General features: G+C 36.0%; 1 protein-coding gene and 1 pseudogene across 1 annotated transcript; one reads left to right on the forward strand and one right to left on the reverse strand.

Annotated features, from left to right (window-relative positions):
* The first annotated feature begins 11421 nt into the window (after nucleotides 1-11421).
* Nucleotides 11422-15403, forward strand: LOC140006006 (11-beta-hydroxysteroid dehydrogenase A-like; annotated as a pseudogene).
* LOC113699427 (gamma carbonic anhydrase-like 2, mitochondrial) lies at nucleotides 14563-18598 on the reverse strand. Its single transcript, XM_072047496.1, has 2 exons — nucleotides 18145-18598; nucleotides 14563-15164 (listed from the first exon to the last, which is right to left on the reverse strand). Exons 1-2 carry the CDS (start codon nucleotides 18545-18547, stop codon nucleotides 14788-14790), a joined length of 780 nt encoding a protein of 259 aa, XP_071903597.1. The 5' UTR covers nucleotides 18548-18598; the 3' UTR covers nucleotides 14563-14787.
* Nucleotides 18599-19793: the final 1195 nt, after the last annotated feature.

Here is a 19793-nt window from a genome sequence, read left to right on the forward strand (position 1 = left end):
TGCAAATTATTAGAAGAAATAACTTCACACAATACATTCAATTGCTCATGTATTCTACCAAAGTGAGAAGCTAATTCATCTATTCTTTCCTCAATCCTATCAAAACGGTCGGAAGTTGCATTTGCTAGCTTTTCTATGGCTAAATCAAATTGATTAGAATAATTTTCTACAGCTAGCTCCCAAGATGCATTAGAATCATTAGCTAATGGTTCACTTTCTAACTCCCAAGGTAGAGGTGCATTAGCTAACCTTTCTATTGCCAACTCCCAAGATGGTTTTGATTCATATTGGACACTTTCAGGTTGGTGATCATAAAAATATGAATTATCACTATAAGTACATTGATTATTCCAACCATAAGCAGGAGAATTGCTCCAATTAGCACTATATTGATCAAAACAAGGATTGTAATGCTCTAATTCATCATAATAATCCACATTTTGTGCTTGCATACATGTATTAGTAGCATGATAACCTCCACACAAGTCACAAATCACATGATAAGAATTAAAAACATTAACATTCCTCCTCTGCTCAATTTCATGCATCATGGTGTCCATTTGAACTTGTAACTTAATTACATCAAATTTTGCCTTTAAGCACCTTAAACCATCTTCAAGAGACATACATTCAGTAAATTCTTGGTTACCTCTATTGAAGGAGCTTTGCACTTGGTAACCATCCATTGCCAATCTTCCACTTCTCAAGCATTGTCCTCCAAATTGTCCTACCCTTCTCATTACCTAAAATTGCTTTTAAACAACCTCAAAAGCAAAATTAGTAAGAAAAATAGGTAATGAAACATACACACATAAAATACAAAAATAACAGAAAATAACATTCACATTATAACTAATATTATGTCTAAACTAATAAAGTTGCTCTTCACACCGATATTGCCAAATCTTCCCCGGCAACGGCGCCAAAAACTTGACGGGTATTTTACATACGTGCAAGCTAAAAAATACCGAATTACACCCGTTCACTGCAAGTATACAGATCAACTAGTAGTTTAGGGTATATATCGGGTCGATCCCACAAGGAAGAGTGAACAATTACCGGTATTACTAAAGCTTCTCTATTATTTAGACTATCAATGAATTATAACAAATTAAAACCTACTGAAATTATGCAAGAAAATAGCAAATAAAAGCTCCTTGGGTTGTGGTATCCCTAACTACTCATGCAAGTGCTATATTTGGATCATTGAGTACTACATCTAGGCTAGTTATGGTGTAATTTCCTTATGCATTTGAATCCTACTTTCGTAGTGAATCAATTATACTTATAACTAATCCATACCTATTCTCATGGTTATGAAATTAGCTACAAGTTCATTTCTTCAATGAAATTACATGAAATGAATCACTAAAAACCACATAAGTGCACCTCTACTTTCGTGAGTGTACTCCCTATGTTTAGCACTTCTTGAACTAGTGTTAAATCTCAATTTTCATTGCAGAAACAACACCTTAGATAATCACAATCAATGGTACCAGATTAATCATGATTTAAAGAGCCAAAGTGCTAAATAACTTGCTCAAATCATAGCAATCAAATAACCAAACAATAAACACTAACAATTATAGAAAGTTCAACCAAACCCAAGGTATAAACTTTAGAAACACATAATGAACACAAAATCCAGAACTTGTATATTAACTAAACTTGGAATCAAATACAAAAGATAAAGGGTTTGGAAGGAATACAACCCTTGTCACATGAGCTTTCTTCCTTGCCTTCTTCATCCTCCATCTTCATCCTAATCTAGATAATAAACAAGAATGGAAAAGCTACACTACTCTATACTAAGCTAAACTAACACTAGGGAGATGAAAGAGCTACATTTCTGCAACTTCCAGCTTCTCCCGTAGCTTACTCTCTATGTTTGCTGCTATGGACTCCCCTCTCTCTTACAATGAATTTGGCTATTTTTTTATGATGAAAATGGTCAAGGAATGAAGCTTTACACTTTCTCCTTACAGTTGGTAATGTCTCTCACATGTCTAGCATCCAATGTGAGTTGGTGGGAGTGAAATTGAGTTTTACGCGTACAGAGCAGCCTTTTCTGACCGCAATCCGGCCAGAAATCCGGCCTTAAATCCGGCCAAATTCCGGCCGGATTGATACAGTGACCATTTGGTCACTTCTGGTTCAATTTCCAGCTCTGCTCCGATTTTGCATCAACTTCCACTGAACTTTTCTTGATGATAAAAGCTGATTTAGCTCTTGACCAAAACATGAAACTTGTAGCCCTTTTAGTTAGCTTTCCAATGCACCAAGAATCACCTCATTTGGATCTGTGTAGGCTGAGAAATGACCAAAATACCCTTACCTGCTCATTGCCCTGTTCCAGTTTCGACCAGTAGAAATTTGCTATTGTAATTCGGCATTTTGACCTGGAAAACCTTCAAACTGGATTTAGATGTCTTCACCAAAGTTGTAGATCTATCTCTTATCTTCAAATTGGTTCAAGAATCATCTTAATCCGATCACTGTAGCTCAAGTTATAGCCGAAATACGAAAATGCATCAAAACTGTCAAAATACACAAAATCCAAGTAAAAAGTGATAAAAACCTCATTTAATCACTTAAAAACATTTATTCACCAATTATAGCCAAAATAATTCATTTTCTTCCAATAATATAACAAAAGTGACTAAAAATAATATAAAATATCATACAATTATTACGTAAATTAGTCACTTATCAAACTCCCCCACACTTAAATCATTGCTTGTCCTCAAGCAATTCACACATGATCAAATGCAATGATTCAAGAGGTGAAACAATATATGCACTTTGTCCAATTTAATTCCTCAAGACTTGGAAAATAATCATTATACAATTATTCAATTTACACTAAATACTCATAATATCAAATAAAGGAAAGATAATTATACCCTAAATTCAACAAGTTAAACTTAATCTCTTACCCTAACTTAATTTTACAAATAAGCAAATCACATAGTCAATTTATAGCCTTCCTCCTCCTATAATCATCTTTTTCTCAAAATTCTATAACTAAGAGGGATTTATTCATACTAATTTTTACTTAAATAGTGAAAATGCCTTTTTACGCGAACATCGACACTTTTAGGTGAAGATCCCCGGTTACTCAACATTTCACTTATTCAAGTTGCTATGCATACTCTTAATTCAAGTACCTTTTTACGCGAATGTCGACATTTGTAGATGCCAACCCCCGGTTACTCGGTAGGTGAATCATTGGAGTAGAACAATTTTTATTTACTTTCTTTTCTTTTCTTTTTTCTCTTTTTTTTTTATTTTATTATTATTTTTTTTTTATTTTTCCCTCATAGAAAAAATATATAAAAATAATCACAGGAGGAGTATAACCTTTATCGACTATATCAATTACTTACTTGCAAAATTAAGTAAAGAGAAGAAATCTCATTAAACATGTAAAATTATAGGCATAATTTTCCTCACTTTATCCAATATACTTTCTAAAATGTAAAAATCCTAATTGCATAATAATCATTTTCAAGTTAAATGAGGACTAAACTTTCCAAAATACATATAAAGTTTCAACAATTGGAAGAATTAAACACTTAAGGTTGGAACAATTAGCCCTTTTTGAATGAAAATGCAAAAATTTGAAGAACTTTTGGGCCATAGTGAAATATTGGAAAAGATTTTAGAAAAATTTTGACAGAGTTTCTCCTTATAAATGGATGAAAACTCCCTGCCAACAAACCCAATTTCAAGCAATTATCCACATGGCAAGCATTTCAAACACAATTCCAACATTTCTAAGCATTTAAATCCACAAAATATCATCACCTAGCAAGTAAATGCAAGTTCAATACTTTCCTCCCCCACACTTAAACTTCACATTGTCCTCAATGTGAAAAAAGGAAAATAAATAAAGAGTAAAAGAAAATACTGCTCAATTGAACTTGCGCAATCCGAATCCATGTCCAAGTGATGAATTTCCAACTTTTAGTAGTCCGAATCACTATCATCACAATAGAGATAAAGATCACTTGGATTAGTTCACAAAAAAGAAATAAAGAAAATCACTAAAAACATCACAAATACTACAGAAAAGAAAAAAAAAAAAACTAGTGACAATGTCACAAGGTGACGAGCACTCCCTCAAGTAGTCGCTTGGTCAGGTGACGATGGTGGAGTCGGAGGAGCTTCAATACCCAGCTTGGTCTCGATGCGACGAAGACGCTCGGAATTCCGCTTATTCTCTTGGCGGCTTTTCTTTACCTCAGCCTCGACACAAAGCAGCTTGTCCATTATCTTCTTGAAAAACGACCGAGTGTCTTGAGGTGAGGTTGGAGGCCGTGAGGAAGACGGTTCATTTGAGACCGGCGGGGTAGTTGTCTCAACCCCTTGAGCCCCTTCAATTCGTTCAATTTCAACTTCCTCCTCTTGCCTAATGTCCCCTTGAGCACCTCCTTGAGTTGAAGGACCACCGCCGTCTTTACTCTTCAAAATGAACCTGCAAAAATCCAATGTAAAGACGTCCTTCTTCTTGAGACCTGTAGGGAAAGCGTTAGAAAAATCCACTCCAACCCTTTGAAACTCGAAGGTCAAGAACCGAGGATACGGGAAAGCATGTTTGATGTCGTTACTGCGAACCACAGCCCACATGTGGTTGGTGATAATGCTTCCCAATGGAATGCCTTGGATGTTTCCTAAGCCATGCTTCATTTTATCCAAGAAATAGATGTCACTTGTGCGCGCCTCATTGGTTCCACTTGCCCTCGGAATGATATTGGCGGCAAATAGGTAAATAAGGAGACGTTGTGACTCCGGAAATGATGAAGTCAATACCGAATATCGCCCCGTCGTTCGAGTAGCCTTGTACTCAACCCCCAAACGTACAAGTGCCTCTAGCATGTTCCAAGAGTCCAAATCATTGGTTTTGAAGGCTTTCTTCAAATCTACCTTGCGCCCCACATCCGAAACATGAAGATAGCGCTCCAAATCAGCTCTATGGACTCGAACTTTTCTCCCTCGCACTGTACTAGTAATCACCTCCGTGTCGTAGTGAAAAACCTTCTTGTCCTCCACATTTGCATAGAATTCTCGGACAAGCTCCTCATAATAGAAGTTTGGGATGTTAAAGAAATTTTCCCATCCCAATTTGGCAAAGGAGGCTTTGAGATGGTAGACCTCCTCGGCATCCGAGGTGACATCCTTTTCCACCAATACCTTAGCTCCCCTCCTAGCATTGTACCAAGCTTCATTTTCGGCGGAGGTGAAGCGCGACTTATCATAAGGGACTTCCTCCTCTTGGTCCCCTTGTGCATCTTGTTCCTCTTGTTGTTGAGTATCCTCTCCAGATGATGGCTCGTCCTCAAGCTGTAGACGTCTACTTGCTTTTCTTTTCAAGCGCGGTTGTCTAGACGTCGAAGCTTCTCCTCTCTTGTTAGGAGGAGGAGATTTCACTGCACCTTTCTTAGTGCGAGCCATTGTACCTAATTAAAATCATTAAATGTTAACTTCATTTAATAGGTACATTGCTAAGTAAAGATAATGAAAACTCATTCACTTTTACCTCTTTATCTTTAATTAGCCAATCTTATCAACTTACTCACATAATAATTAGCAATTAACTTCACAAGCAAGACTTTACAATTGATTATCAACAACAAATGCTTCTTTCATTTTTTTCCAAATAAAACACTTAAGCATAAAATGTCCAAATAGGTAGAGAAAGCAATTAAACAATCACACAACTTACTCCCAACTTAATGACCTAAATAAGCATAATGAAATGCTAAAAAGCACCTTAACCATGAGTTTAGACTTAAAAAGGTCATTAATTCAACTTTAATCAAATTTTCTAGAATAAACATGCCAAAAATCAAAGGATAAGCTAATTAAGCCTAAATTTAGCATGTAAATATCCTAGACCAATCCATTACTCTCATACAATTTTCTTCAATCCAATTGCCCCAAAAAAAAAATTAGCTAATAATGATCAAATCAAAGTAATCCTCAAGATTAGCTTAAAATTGCTAAATTCACCAAATAATCTCAAACCCATGAGTTAAACATCACCAATAATCATCAATAAGCTCAATAACATCATAAAAAGCATCAAACTTCACAAAATGAAAAAAAATTCGAAATTGCCCAAAAATAGGAAAAAGTGAAAATTGACAAAATTCAAATGATAACATTTGGTGAAGATTTGTTACCTCAAACTTGTTGGTAGATGATTAATGGTGCAAATGGTGAAGAAACCCCCAAAAATTTCACTCCAATTTGAACCCAAATGAAGAGTTCAAAAATTTGAAACCCTTGTTCTTCTCAAGCTCAAATCCGAATTAGAACTTGTTTTTGAAGGAATTTAAGCTATGGAATCAACTCACAAGGAAAAGAGAAATGTTTTGGTGTATTTAGTTTGGAGATTGGATGGTGAAAAGAGGGTTTTTAGGAGTAGTGTGTGTTCAAGGTGTGAGTGTGTGTGGAGGTTGAAGAAAGGATGAAGAAAAGAAATGAGGGAATCCGCGCGCGGATTCCCTTTAGTGCGCAAAACCGGCCAGAATCCGGCCAGTTTCCGGCCGGATATTGGGCCGGATTCTCGGCCGGATACTGGCCAGTAGCCACAAAATTTTTTTTTCGATTTTGCCTCTCAATCCGGCCTTTAATCCGGCCTAAATTTGGCCGGATTGTTGGCCGGATTTGCTACAGTGCCCCCTTTCTTTTTTCTTTTTTTTTTTTTAAACTCTGCATATCCGGCCAGAAACTGGCCGGATTTCCTGCCGGATTAACGGCCGGATATGAGGCAGTAGCTCCGAAAATTTGATTTTTTCTTCCCCTGATAATCCGGCCATGAATCCGGCCAGTTTATGGCCGGATTTGAGGCCGGATTTGCTGCAGAAATTTTTTATTTCTGCAGTTTTTCCTTCCACTTTCCATTTTCAAAAGTTTTTTTTTTTTTTTACTCACCTTAAACATAAAATTTGTGCTTTCTCAACCAATTGCTCCTTGAAACATGAAATCATGCATCAATATAACTTTAGAATTAAGCACTTCAAATGCATGAATTGGATCAAATGAACAAGAAAACTCCCTTTTTGCTTCCTTATAAGTTCTTCTGCACTTGAAACACATTGCATAAACCATTGCCATTGCCACCTTTAAAACACACAAAAACACTAATTAAACACTTAAACTTACTAAAAAAATTTCGTTGGGTTGCCTCCCAACTAGCGCTTGTTTATAGTCATTAGCTTGACTATATCACCTCATTTTTCAAGGAGGCTTAGTTAACGAATAATCCACCATTTTAGGCCGTGGTGGATCATTAAATGGTGACTTTATAGCCAAAGCCACATAATCTAATGATGTGAGAATTGAAAGTGACTTACCTATCCCAAGTGTTTCATAGATATTACCTTGAATATGCACCACTTGAGAACTTACCAAAGGAAATGTCATAAGAGTATCTTGGGCAGGAATACCTTTAGAACCTATACTTTCACTGCACTCCTCAAGAGGGGTGAAAAATGAGTCATTAAAACTCACCTCTTGAGGCTCAAAGTTAGTTCCAAAGATATTATTATGTGAAATGGATATTTGCTCATTGAAATATAATTGAGATTCATCATTTTCATCCAAATGCAATCCATTTTCACATACAACATTTCCACCATTCATGCTAGGATCATTTTGCAAATTATTAGAAGAAATAACTTCACACAATACATTCAATTGCTCATGTATTCTACCAAAGTGAGAAGCTAATTCATCTATTCTTTCCTCAATCCTATCAAAACGGTCGGAAGTTGCATTTGCTAGCTTTTCTATGGCTAAATCAAATTGATTAGAATAATTTTCTACAGCTAGCTCCCAAGATGCATTAGAATCATTAGCTAATGGTTCACTTTCTAACTCCCAAGGTAGAGGTGCATTAGCTAACCTTTCTATTGCCAACTCCCAAGATGGTTTTGATTCATATTGGACACTTTCAGGTTGGTGATCATAAAAATATGAATTATCACTATAAGTACATTGATTATTCCAACCATAAGCAGGAGAATTGCTCCAATTAGCACTATATTGATCAAAACAAGGATTGTAATGCTCTAATTCATCATAATAATCCACATTTTGTGCTTGCATACATGTATTAGTAGCATGATAACCTCCACACAAGTCACAAATCACATGATAAGAATTAAAAACATTAACATTCCTCCTCTGCTCAATTTCATGCATCATGGTGTCCATTTGAACTTGTAACTTAATTACATCAAATTTTGCCTTTAAGCACCTTAAACCATCTTCAAGAGACATACATTCAGTAAATTCTTGGTTACCTCTATTGAAGGAGCTTTGCACTTGGTAACCATCCATTGCCAATCTTCCACTTCTCAAGCATTGTCCTCCAAATTGTCCTACCCTTCTCATTACCTAAAATTGCTTTTAAACAACCTCAAAAGCAAAATTAGTAAGAAAAATAGGTAATGAAACATACACACATAAAATACAAAAATAACAGAAAATAACATTCACATTATAACTAATATTATGTCTAAACTAATAAAGTTGCTCTTCACACCGATATTGCCAAATCTTCCCCGGCAACGGCGCCAAAAACTTGACGGGTATTTTACATACGTGCAAGCTAAAAAATACCGAATTACACCCGTTCACTGCAAGTATACAGATCAACTAGTAGTTTAGGGTATATATCGGGTCGATCCCACAAGGAAGAGTGAACAATTACCGGTATTACTAAAGCTTCTCTATTATTTAGACTATCAATGAATTATAACAAATTAAAACCTACTGAAATTATGCAAGAAAATAGCAAATAAAAGCTCCTTGGGTTGTGGTATCCCTAACTACTCATGCAAGTGCTATATTTGGATCATTGAGTACTACATCTAGGCTAGTTATGGTGTAATTTCCTTATGCATTTGAATCCTACTTTCGTAGTGAATCAATTATACTTATAACTAATCCATACCTATTCTCATGGTTATGAAATTAGCTACAAGTTCATTTCTTCAATGAAATTACATGAAATGAATCACTAAAAACCACATAAGTGCACCTCTACTTTCGTGAGTGTACTCCCTATGTTTAGCACTTCTTGAACTAGTGTTAAATCTCAATTTTCATTGCAGAAACAACACCTTAGATAATCACAATCAATGGTACCAGATTAATCATGATTTAAAGAGCCAAAGTGCTAAATAACTTGCTCAAATCATAGCAATCAAATAACCAAACAATAAACACTAACAATTATAGAAAGTTCAACCAAACCCAAGGTATAAACTTTAGAAACACATAATGAACACAAAATCCAGAACTTGTATATTAACTAAACTTGGAATCAAATACAAAAGATAAAGGGTTTGGAAGGAATACAACCCTTGTCACATGAGCTTTCTTCCTTGCCTTCTTCATCCTCCATCTTCATCCTAATCTAGATAATAAACAAGAATGGAAAAGCTACACTACTCTATACTAAGCTAAACTAACACTAGGGAGATGAAAGAGCTACATTTCTGCAACTTCCAGCTTCTCCCGTAGCTTACTCTCTATGTTTGCTGCTATGGACTCCCCTCTCTCTTACAATGAATTTGGCTATTTTTTTATGATGAAAATGGTCAAGGAATGAAGCTTTACACTTTCTCCTTACAGTTGGTAATGTCTCTCACATGTCTAGCATCCAATGTGAGTTGGTGGGAGTGAAATTGAGTTTTACGCGTACAGAGCAGCCTTTTCTGACCGCAATCCGGCCAGAAATCCGGCCTTAAATCCGGCCAAATTCCGGCCGGATTGATACAGTGACCATTTGGTCACTTCTGGTTCAATTTCCAGCTCTGCTCCGATTTTGCATCAACTTCCACTGAACTTTTCTTGATGATAAAAGCTGATTTAGCTCTTGACCAAAACATGAAACTTGTAGCCCTTTTAGTTAGCTTTCCAATGCACCAAGAATCACCTCATTTGGATCTGTGTAGGCTGAGAAATGACCAAAATACCCTTACCTGCTCATTGCCCTGTTCCAGTTTCGACCAGTAGAAATTTGCTATTGTAATTCGGCATTTTGACCTGGAAAACCTTCAAACTGGATTTAGATGTCTTCACCAAAGTTGTAGATCTATCTCTTATCTTCAAATTGGTTCAAGAATCATCTTAATCCGATCACTGTAGCTCAAGTTATAGCCGAAATACGAAAATGCATCAAAACTGTCAAAATACACAAAATCCAAGTAAAAAGTGATAAAAACCTCATTTAATCACTTAAAAACATTTATTCACCAATTATAGCCAAAATAATTCATTTTCTTCCAATAATATAACAAAAGTGACTAAAAATAATATAAAATATCATACAATTATTACGTAAATTAGTCACTTATCAACAGTAATCTTGCTCCACCTTCTCAAATTCTCAACGAGTTCCAACGGATCAAATACCTTTCTTCAAAATCCAACTGAATTCCAATGAAAAATTTTTCTTTACTCTCTATAGCACAAAATCAATATTCCGAAATTGATATTGATAGTTTGTTATTGTTATCAAAAATTCAAAATCTGACCAAAACATGAACCTCTTATACCAATTTGTTAGGTCTGGTCCCAAAAAATTGACCGGTGAGAACAATATAGTTCTTAACAACCCAATAAAAACAATAATAAATCAAACAGAGAAACTTAGAATTTTACATGGTTCGGTCGAATTGACCTATGTTCACGGACGAAGGGGTAGCAAATTTATTATACCAGAAACAACATATAAAAAAAAGAGAGTATAAACCCTAGAAAATAATTACAAGATTCAAAAGGCACCTAAAACTGAAAATATAAAAGAGTCTAAATAATACAAAATATTTAACGACCTAAAGACCCATAATTTGCTCTTTTGGTGAAAACACAAAAGAGACTAAATAACACAAAATACTTAACAATCCAAAGACTCATAACTTATTCTTTTGGTTTGATGTCTAACCAAAACCTTTTTTAGACTGGGACATGAACCTTTTAAAACTCTTTTAAACTAATGCATACAACGCTTGGGTTGGTACCCATAGCACATATAAACTCATTTAAATCCACTATATTTATAACTATCAAAAAAAGATATTACTTTATAAAACTTTTGATGTGGGATACAAAAACAAATTCAACAATATTGATTCAAACCACTATATTTATAACTATCAAAAAAAGATATTACTTTATAAAACTTTTGATGTGGGATACAAAAACAAATTCAACAATGTTGATTCAAACGTGGAACATGTTAAAATCATTTAAAAGTTTATAAAATTTTTATTTTGCTAAAATTAGAGGTATATCCTCTCTATCACGTACTCGTCGAAAATTTTTAATTAATAGGTCAGAATCTATGCCTGACCCCACTATTTTTAAGGTGGTTTTTTGTTAAAACAAAATGAGCTTTCTGGGTTATTAAAATGAATGAAAAAATCTCTTTCTTATATATTGGATTTGTCTCGATAATCAATCTATCTAAACCGCTAGTGATTCCTAACAAGTTGTTCATTAAAATTATACCGTCACAGAGGAAATATCAATATGAAACTGCCTATATACCAAACAAATGGAGGCTTCCCTTACCTCAGCTCAGCACAAGTAGATAAGCAAAGTGTCATGGTTTCTAGCCCACGTGTCGAAGGAACTTCATGCAAATTGTGACCTGAATTTGCCAATTCATCATTTGGTCGTATTGATCTTCCACCAGAGATGCAAGACAGCGGTCCTTTTTCTTCTTAAATTTGTTCAAAACCTCTATCAATTACGCAAAGAAAAAAAATCTAATATGGGCTTGTTGAGTATTCCTGGTTTTGATGCCATTGATTTGATTAAGAATATTTGGAGTTCTGGTTTTGATGTCATTACTTTAGTTCACAGATTCCTTAACACTTTTGTAGCTCGATTTAGTGTAAATGCACCTTTTTCCTTCTTGCCACCATATCTAGTTTTCAAGTATCTTGACTACATCAGAAGATCCATTTTCAGCGAAGATTTAACAGGAAAAGTTGTGCTCATCACTGGGGCATCTTCAGGCATCGGAGAGGTTTGTTACAAGTTACAACCAACCAATTCGATTTAATTCATCCATTAGTTTCACTTTCTCTGTCCCTTTATTTATTTATTTAAATATTTTTCTACTTTCTTTGTCTCATTTCACGAAGTTGTTAAGGTAATAATTGTCAAGGTACTCCAAAACTTGAGAAATTTGTTGTGTAAAAATTGTAGAATGAAAAAACAAACATTGGTTTGTCTTTAAAAGAAATGAAAGAAAGTTTTTTACGTTTATATGTTACGCCTAGCGTTATCTGATTATGAAATATTGTTATACCTGTGGTATTGTTCCTTGGGGAATTTACTTGCTTAAAGATATGATTTATGTAGAATTTCAGATCACAAAGTTGAAATTCTTGAATCCTGATAAGATGTTTTGTGTGTGATGAAGCATGTGGCCTACGACCATCATGGTTCGCCATCGCGGGTCGCGGTCTCAGTTGTTCCACATCCGTCGCGACATATCGGTTGAATATCGGGTGATATGAACATTATAACACATTAAAGTTTCCAAAAATTTTGAAAAAATTACTAAAATTAGAAAATACTAAAAAAGACACAATTTTAAAAAATATTGGAGTCGACTCCGAGTTGACTCGGATATATCGACCGATATCATGTATCACGGATTCGAATCGGTCAATATCGGCCGAGTCAGAGCGAGTCGTCCCGGATATGGTGATATCCGCGATTCGGGGATCAGTATCGTACTGGTCCCTTCCGTTCCAGATACGACTCGGCCGATACGTATCGGTATCGGCCGATATGGCGAACCATGACGACCATGCAAGGAGAGGTGCTTGCTTGGTTCTTGCAGCAAGAAGAGTGAATATATAGTCTTCGAGAAGTTGCCGAGTTAGCCAAAATACCTGGTTCCCCTTATGCAATTCCTGTGCCTGAAGATGTTTCCAAAGTCGAAGACTGCAAACGATTGATTGAAACTACCATTGAACATTTTGGGCAATGTAAGTTTATTCAAGTACAACAACACTTGCACAGCTGCACCTCTAATGTTTTCCATGTGTTACACTTTCTTGCGTTTTGTTTTGTACAAAATTTCTTAGGCTTGTCGATGCATTTGACTTCACTCGTGCTTAAATGAGAATGTTCAACTACAATATGAGATGAAATGGGGATATCTAAAAGTTGAAAAGGATAACTACGCTCACCCCCCTTGAGGTTTACAGTAACTTATTGCATATACTCTGTAGCCTTTCTGGAATTACAACTGACCTTCTAGTTATGTTTTGGATTACAATTGAGAACCGATATCTGGGGTTAGTGCGGTTGGCAAGCAGTGCCAGAGTTATTTTCGATGTTAGAACGACTGTCTTCTTAACCCCAATTGCAGCAAAGCCTGAAAAGCAAAATGAAAAAGATTTGTAGTAACACTTTCGTTATGACATAAAGTGGATACAAGTCTAATCAGCTCCGTCCAACACCCTAAAACGGCGGCTTCAGGACGGGGAGCGGGATGAGAGGGGAGAAAGGGCTTGTTAATTCCCTCATATGAAACTATGAATTGATGCTTAATTGGTCTTTATAGATGCAAATTTCATCAAGTAGTCAACATGAAGTTCTGTTGTATGTTTCTCGATGTACATGTATTTTTTATCCTGAAATTTGAGGAGGTGTATTTATTAACTCAGTGGATCATCTCGTCAACTGTGCTGGCGTCGCGACCCTCGCCTTATTTGAAGACTTGGTTGATGTCGACAATTTTGCCCCGGGAATGGTAATGAAAAAACTAATTCCAGTATCTGTAGTAACAAATGTTAGTTATTCATTCATCTGAAGCTAGAACTCTAGAAAATGACCAATCTATTCTGGAGTCAGTCAGTTGATACAAGTATCTATCTCATTGTTTGATTAAGGAAACTTTGGTTAATATGATCTTCCTTCTGTATTTGTAGGACATAAACTTTTGGGGTTCGGTTTAGACAACCTACTATGCAATTCCACATTTGAAGAGAAGCAGGGGAAAGATCATTCAAATTACTTCATCTGCTAGCTGGTTACACGCCCCAAGATTAAGCTTCTATGCTGTACAGTTTTTTTTAAGTCTATTTTTACGATTAATCTTTTATACAATGCAGTCTGTATGTCTTTTGCATGCAACATGGATCTGGGCTGTTTTGTCTTAATAGAACACTAGTTTCTACATGCTAAAAGCTTAAATTCATATTCCTAGCGTTTTGATCAATATTTGCATTTCGAACAATTCTTATTGATAAGAAGTTGATCTAGCCTTGCAACTCGGGCAAGCAAAGCTGCTATCATGAGTTTCTTTGAGACGCTGAGAGTTGAATTTGGATCGGAGAAAGGTATTACAATTGTCACACCAGGTGTGTTTGAGAGTTGCAATTTTATTCTAGTTTCCTGAAAGGACCATTCAATTCCAAGGGCGATCAGTAGCAAACTTATTTCTCTCCTGTTCCAGCAGTTCTGAGACTAATTCATCTGAAACTTATGATTATACCTCATCAAACACATGACAGTCAGTTAAAAAAAGCCCATGAAACTACCCAAAAACCCAAGAAAAGATCCCCAATGATCTCAACCATTTTACATCACTCACAGTACCTGAAAATAACAACACAAAAAAGGGGAACTCAAAGGCTTGCACGTCTCTGAAGGTTGCCTTACAGTGTCTAATAGTTTCTTATTTTTCAAGTATAAACGTGCAGTGCAAATCAACACTGAGTAGTACATGGAGAATGAAAGACTTCAAATTGAAATGCCCAATGACTTCTTCATCTTCTCAACATCCAAATACACTGTTGAATAAGGTAGGAACTCTGAAAAGTGACTTTTGCTAAGATCATTTATTGCAACAGCAAGTTTAGGAATCTCCAGTGTCTCCTCATGTGTCAATTTCCTGACAAACCTTGCAGGATTCCCAGACCAAAGCTCACCGGTTGGTATCCTCCTCCCAGGAGGAACAACAGATCCAGCTTCGAGAATGGAGTGGCTCTCAACCAAAGAACCTTCCATCAAGATGGAATGCTGCCCAATAATGCATTCAGGTTCAATTGTGCAGGATCGCAACAGACTGTATGCACCAATAGTAACAAACCTTTCAATTGATGTCTCTGCTGGCAGTCCTGCAGAAACACAACAGGAAACAAAATCATGTCTCTCTCCTAACAACTGCACTCGAAATCATTGTGCACCATTAATTCAAACAAAGGTGTGTTAAAGGTGCCCAAACCAAAATGGATCACTCTATTCATTATGATTGAGAGTTTCTGTTCCTTTGTCACAGTCAGGAAATGGAGTCATGACACATTGAAATTACACTACTGGGATTTTTCCTCATAGTTTCTAAGTACCAGTTTCATCATTTTGAAAGATTTCGTCAGAAGATGGGGTTCACTATAGTACTAAATGCAGGCATCTGCTTCATGAGGAATGGAAGGAGCTTGAGGATATATATAAACAAAGAAAGCAGAGAAAAGCCAGATACATGTAATTGATCAATGTTTATATGCCTACGTGTAAAGCTGACACCATGTGCAGTTCAAACTAACCACTTGTAAGTTCGTCAATGCCAAAACATAAAAGGGAAATGGCTGTGCTGTAATTCAGTTGCAGTGAAAGTCAATTCATCATCTGTCAAACAGAAACAAGGGTCTCTAAATCTTGTTTAACTTGATGACCTAGATCTCTGATTCTCTACAACACTCGCATAACCACACATAATAGATCACTGAGGAAAATCAGCGGGCTGTTACATAGTATCATGAGCAGGAAGCAGCTAGCAGATTATTGTGGTAGCATCTATAAGAGGACATCAGGCGAAATAGCAACTGACTAGAAATTAGATTCCATACAATGTGGTTCCGACATCGGTACAACTCCTTCAGCCTCATGAATATAATGCGCACAAAATTAATCCAAATGAATCAATGCAAAGAATATCATTATCCATGCTACTAAAGTAGATAGATAATACAAAAAGATGAGATGTGTCCTAATACAACTTAATTCAAAGAGGAGAAGAAACTGTATCAACTTTATTCTTCTTATGAGTTCTCTCTATGGAAGTTACCAACATAACCAACAATCTTCTGTCAGACTATAACATGTAAAAGCAGACCTTGTTCTGATGTTTCCTTTAATGCCAACAGCAGCAGTAAGCAAGTTAAAAACAATGAAAGTGCAAAGACGCCAATTAGAAAAGCAGAAATAATATTCCAATGCGTGAGATCTATATGATATTCACTCTTTTTTTATTTACTTGTTAAGACAATACGGAAGTCAATTAACGAACCATTTTTTTCTTGACACTCTAGACAGGTTGTAAGGTTCATCAACACTGTTAATGCCCAATGGCTCACATTTAAATTTACTACAAATAGCAACAAGCATATTTAAGTATATTTAACTTCAAAAATGTCATATCAGAACAATTACAAAATTGAGGTAATTAATGATCAAAGTGGTTTTTGTGATTTTTAGAACAACCTCATTGACAAGAAAAGGATGTGCAGAAGAATAGAGGAAATGAAGAAACATAGGTGCGCATAAGAAAGAATAAGCTGGATAATAATAATGGAGCTAGAGAAAGGTGGTGAAATTTAAAAGAATGCAACGGAACCTAGGTGTAAACTTTCCTGAATAAGAACGTCATCTACTGAATTATAGATGCAAAGGCAACTTTGGTTAACAAAAGAAAACATAACTCCAGGAACAAAAAATTTCTATTACATCATAAGAAACAGAAATAGTTATATACCGAAAAACATGAAAGGAAGAAGAAAAACCCAAAAACAAAAAGAGGCCAAGAAAGTAAATAAGTACAAGAGAAACATGCTCAAAAACAGAGAAAATTCCCAGCAGCATGTATCCCATTGTTCTGTAACTCCAGAACTCAGTGAAGGTTTCAGAACAAATCAATTTCCAACTAGGAGTTCAAAGATCCTAGCTCTATGGTTTTCCTCTTGACGTCAATCTATTCAATCTAACAATTATTATGTCATGTATACTTACTGACTATGTGGGCAACCACCAAATGTTTCACAATTAACGAAATTAACTTTAAGATCAGGCTACATTATCTGCAAGGAATATAGCCTCCTATTAAGAAAAAGAAAGTATCTACTAAGAGGAAGACAATTTCTAGCAGTATCAAATTTCACCATACAATTTTGTCAAAAAACTTCTATCATTGAATATCAAGTCATACGAGGAAGGTTTTTTTGCAACAGGAGGAGATGTTTGCACTGAAAGTAGCCCCAAAACATAATGGCATAATGAAAGCGGCTTGCGTACAAAATCAGTAAAGATTGATTACCACATGCTAACCAAAGATTTTTTTTTCTTTGGATGACCAAAGAGGCTAAGAACAAATACATTCATTCACGTTGTCCAAAAGTTGGTCAAGGACATCAAAGGTTTTAAAATTACCAAAATATGGTAAACTGAACTATACAATGGGGAACATATGCAACTACTTGAGGAAAAACAAAAATACAGATTGAGAAACCTAAAGATATAGTATTGGATTTCTCTACACTAAAACTGTTGTTATACACATATAATGTGGCACTATCATATCAAGCAGCCAGGAAGCAGTCCTCAAACCATTACTAAGCAGAAGTTATTCGTCAATTAGGACAAGTATTCAGTCATAATACCTCCTAAGAAGAATAGACAGGTCTTATCATGTACCAAACACATTATCTCAGAAACAACAACTTTGGCCTAAAAAACAATTGTCTTGAACAAGCACCAATACACTTTTTGATGATAACTACATAATCTTCCTCCTGAATTACATTGAACCCGCTAATCCTTTTTCACCTTTTCATTCTTTTCCAGCAAACAGAAAGTAGATAGCCACAACAGTGGTAACACATCGAGCCCGAATCAATAAACTTCACAACATCAACACAACCCAACATTTCTAGCCAATGACTCTTTAAATGCTTTTCAGCAAGAAATAAAAAGGCATCATAGTACTAAAGTCTAAATTTTGTACAACATCCCCTGCTGATTGTACTACATTTAAGCATTACAAATCGGGCATTGAAGTTTGTACATAGGAAAAAAAGATTGACTAATTAGGGAATTTTCACTAACCTGTAGGAGAATTCCAGGCGGCGTGAATAACACACCGCTCTTGCACATTGGAGCAAAACCCTACAGTAATCTTATTAAGATCACCGCGCAAGACCGCGCTATTCCAGACGGAAGCCCCGTCGTAAACAGTGACCTGGCCAGCGAGGACGACATTGGGTGCCACGTAAGCATCGACGGCGATCTTGGGGAGCCACTGACCTAAGGGGATGATTCTTCTCTGGCCTCTGTAGTCCCATTTCACCCGATCCGGGGATTCTACAATTGGGATTGATTTTGTCGCGGGTGATGCTGAGGTAGCTGCTGCCACTGAATCGGTGGAGAAGCTGCGGGGGAGGAGACGGTGGTGGCCGGCGGAGGTGGCGGTGGCCAGGGCTCTTCTTGACAGTCGAGCTAGAGCTGCCATTTTCTCAGGTATTTTGGTTACTGACTAAAGGGGGTGTCAGAAAGGTCTGCCTTTGGAATATGACTGAAGTATTATTTACGTTTTGACCCCTCATAACTTTGAACATTGACATCTAGGTCCCTATATTATTATAAAGTAGATAGATTTTTAATTTTTCTCCTCCTTGGTTGTTCCTTGAAAAAAAAAAAAGTGTGTATATTTTCTAGGTTTAGAATGACAACTACGAAGGGATGGAATTTAGGATTGCAATGAGGGAATAGGAGGCATGAGTTTGTTTTGATTTGTGAATATATGAGCGATCATACAAATTCAATTTTAAATTTTGGTTTCAACTCATCTCTGTTATAATTATTATGAACGATTCGAATTTTATTATAACACAATAACTATTATAATATCTTTTTCCTATCCACAATTGTAGGAATAAATTGCAAATTTTATGACTAGATGAATTGTGAAAAATGGTCAAGTTTCCAAAAAAAAGTTGAATAACTTGGCACTACATTGGAAAAAATGAGCACTCAATTTTCTTCAAGCAAAGCAGCACAAGAGCTTTGCTCAGTTGTTAAGTATGATGGATGGAGTCCTAGCCTGTTTGGAAAAAGAGCAATTCTTGTGCTTTTGTTCAACTTGCATCTCATCTCTTTTTTCTTTTTTCTTTTTTTTTTTGTCAATACAGTGGAGTATCCGGGATTCACCCCGACTAATCCCCACTGCACCCCGAGACCCCGCCCCCCAAGAGCCTCAAAGCGGTAGCGAGCAAGATTCGACCACACGACCCAGGCCCAACTGGGGTTGTCCCGAAGCCAGCCGATCTATGCCCAGGGGGCAACTTGCATCTCATCTCATGCATGGTTGATTCTTGTTTATAGCTTCATGAATAGCTAGCAGATTAAAAGTGAATACATTATATCAACCTGTGTTGGTAACTAAGTACTAAGTAAACCTACAAAGATAATGAGACTAAACAATCTATTCCCAAACTGCTAGCCTAAATATTAAAGAGGTACTTTTACTTTTATGAGGCAGAATTGGGAAATTAAAGAACAAAACCATTTTTGTTTTGATGATTTATTTTAGCTTTATACTGTATTTTGATTTCAGATATCAAGATGGCATTCTTACAAGATTTTCTAACCGGTGAGCAAACCTGTTATACGTATATAACACTTGAGATAATTAATTTCCATAAGTAACACTTCGGATTATGTTGCTGTCACTGTCAGTGTATAGAATATTAATTCAA

Source organism: Coffea arabica, chromosome 4e, assembly GCF_036785885.1.
Source record: "Coffea arabica cultivar ET-39 chromosome 4e, Coffea Arabica ET-39 HiFi, whole genome shotgun sequence".
NCBI lineage: Eukaryota > Viridiplantae > Streptophyta > Magnoliopsida > Gentianales > Rubiaceae > Coffea > Coffea arabica.

Coding starts and splice junctions, on each gene's coding strand:
- LOC113699427 (XM_072047496.1), bottom strand. CDS start 18,547: ATGGCAGCTCTAGCTCGACTGTCAAGAAGAGCCCTGGCCACCGCCACC. Junction 15,165..18,144: donor CGCCTGGAATTCTCCTACAG/GTTAGTGAAAAT, acceptor GTGTTTCTGCAG/GACTGCCAGCAGAGACATCA.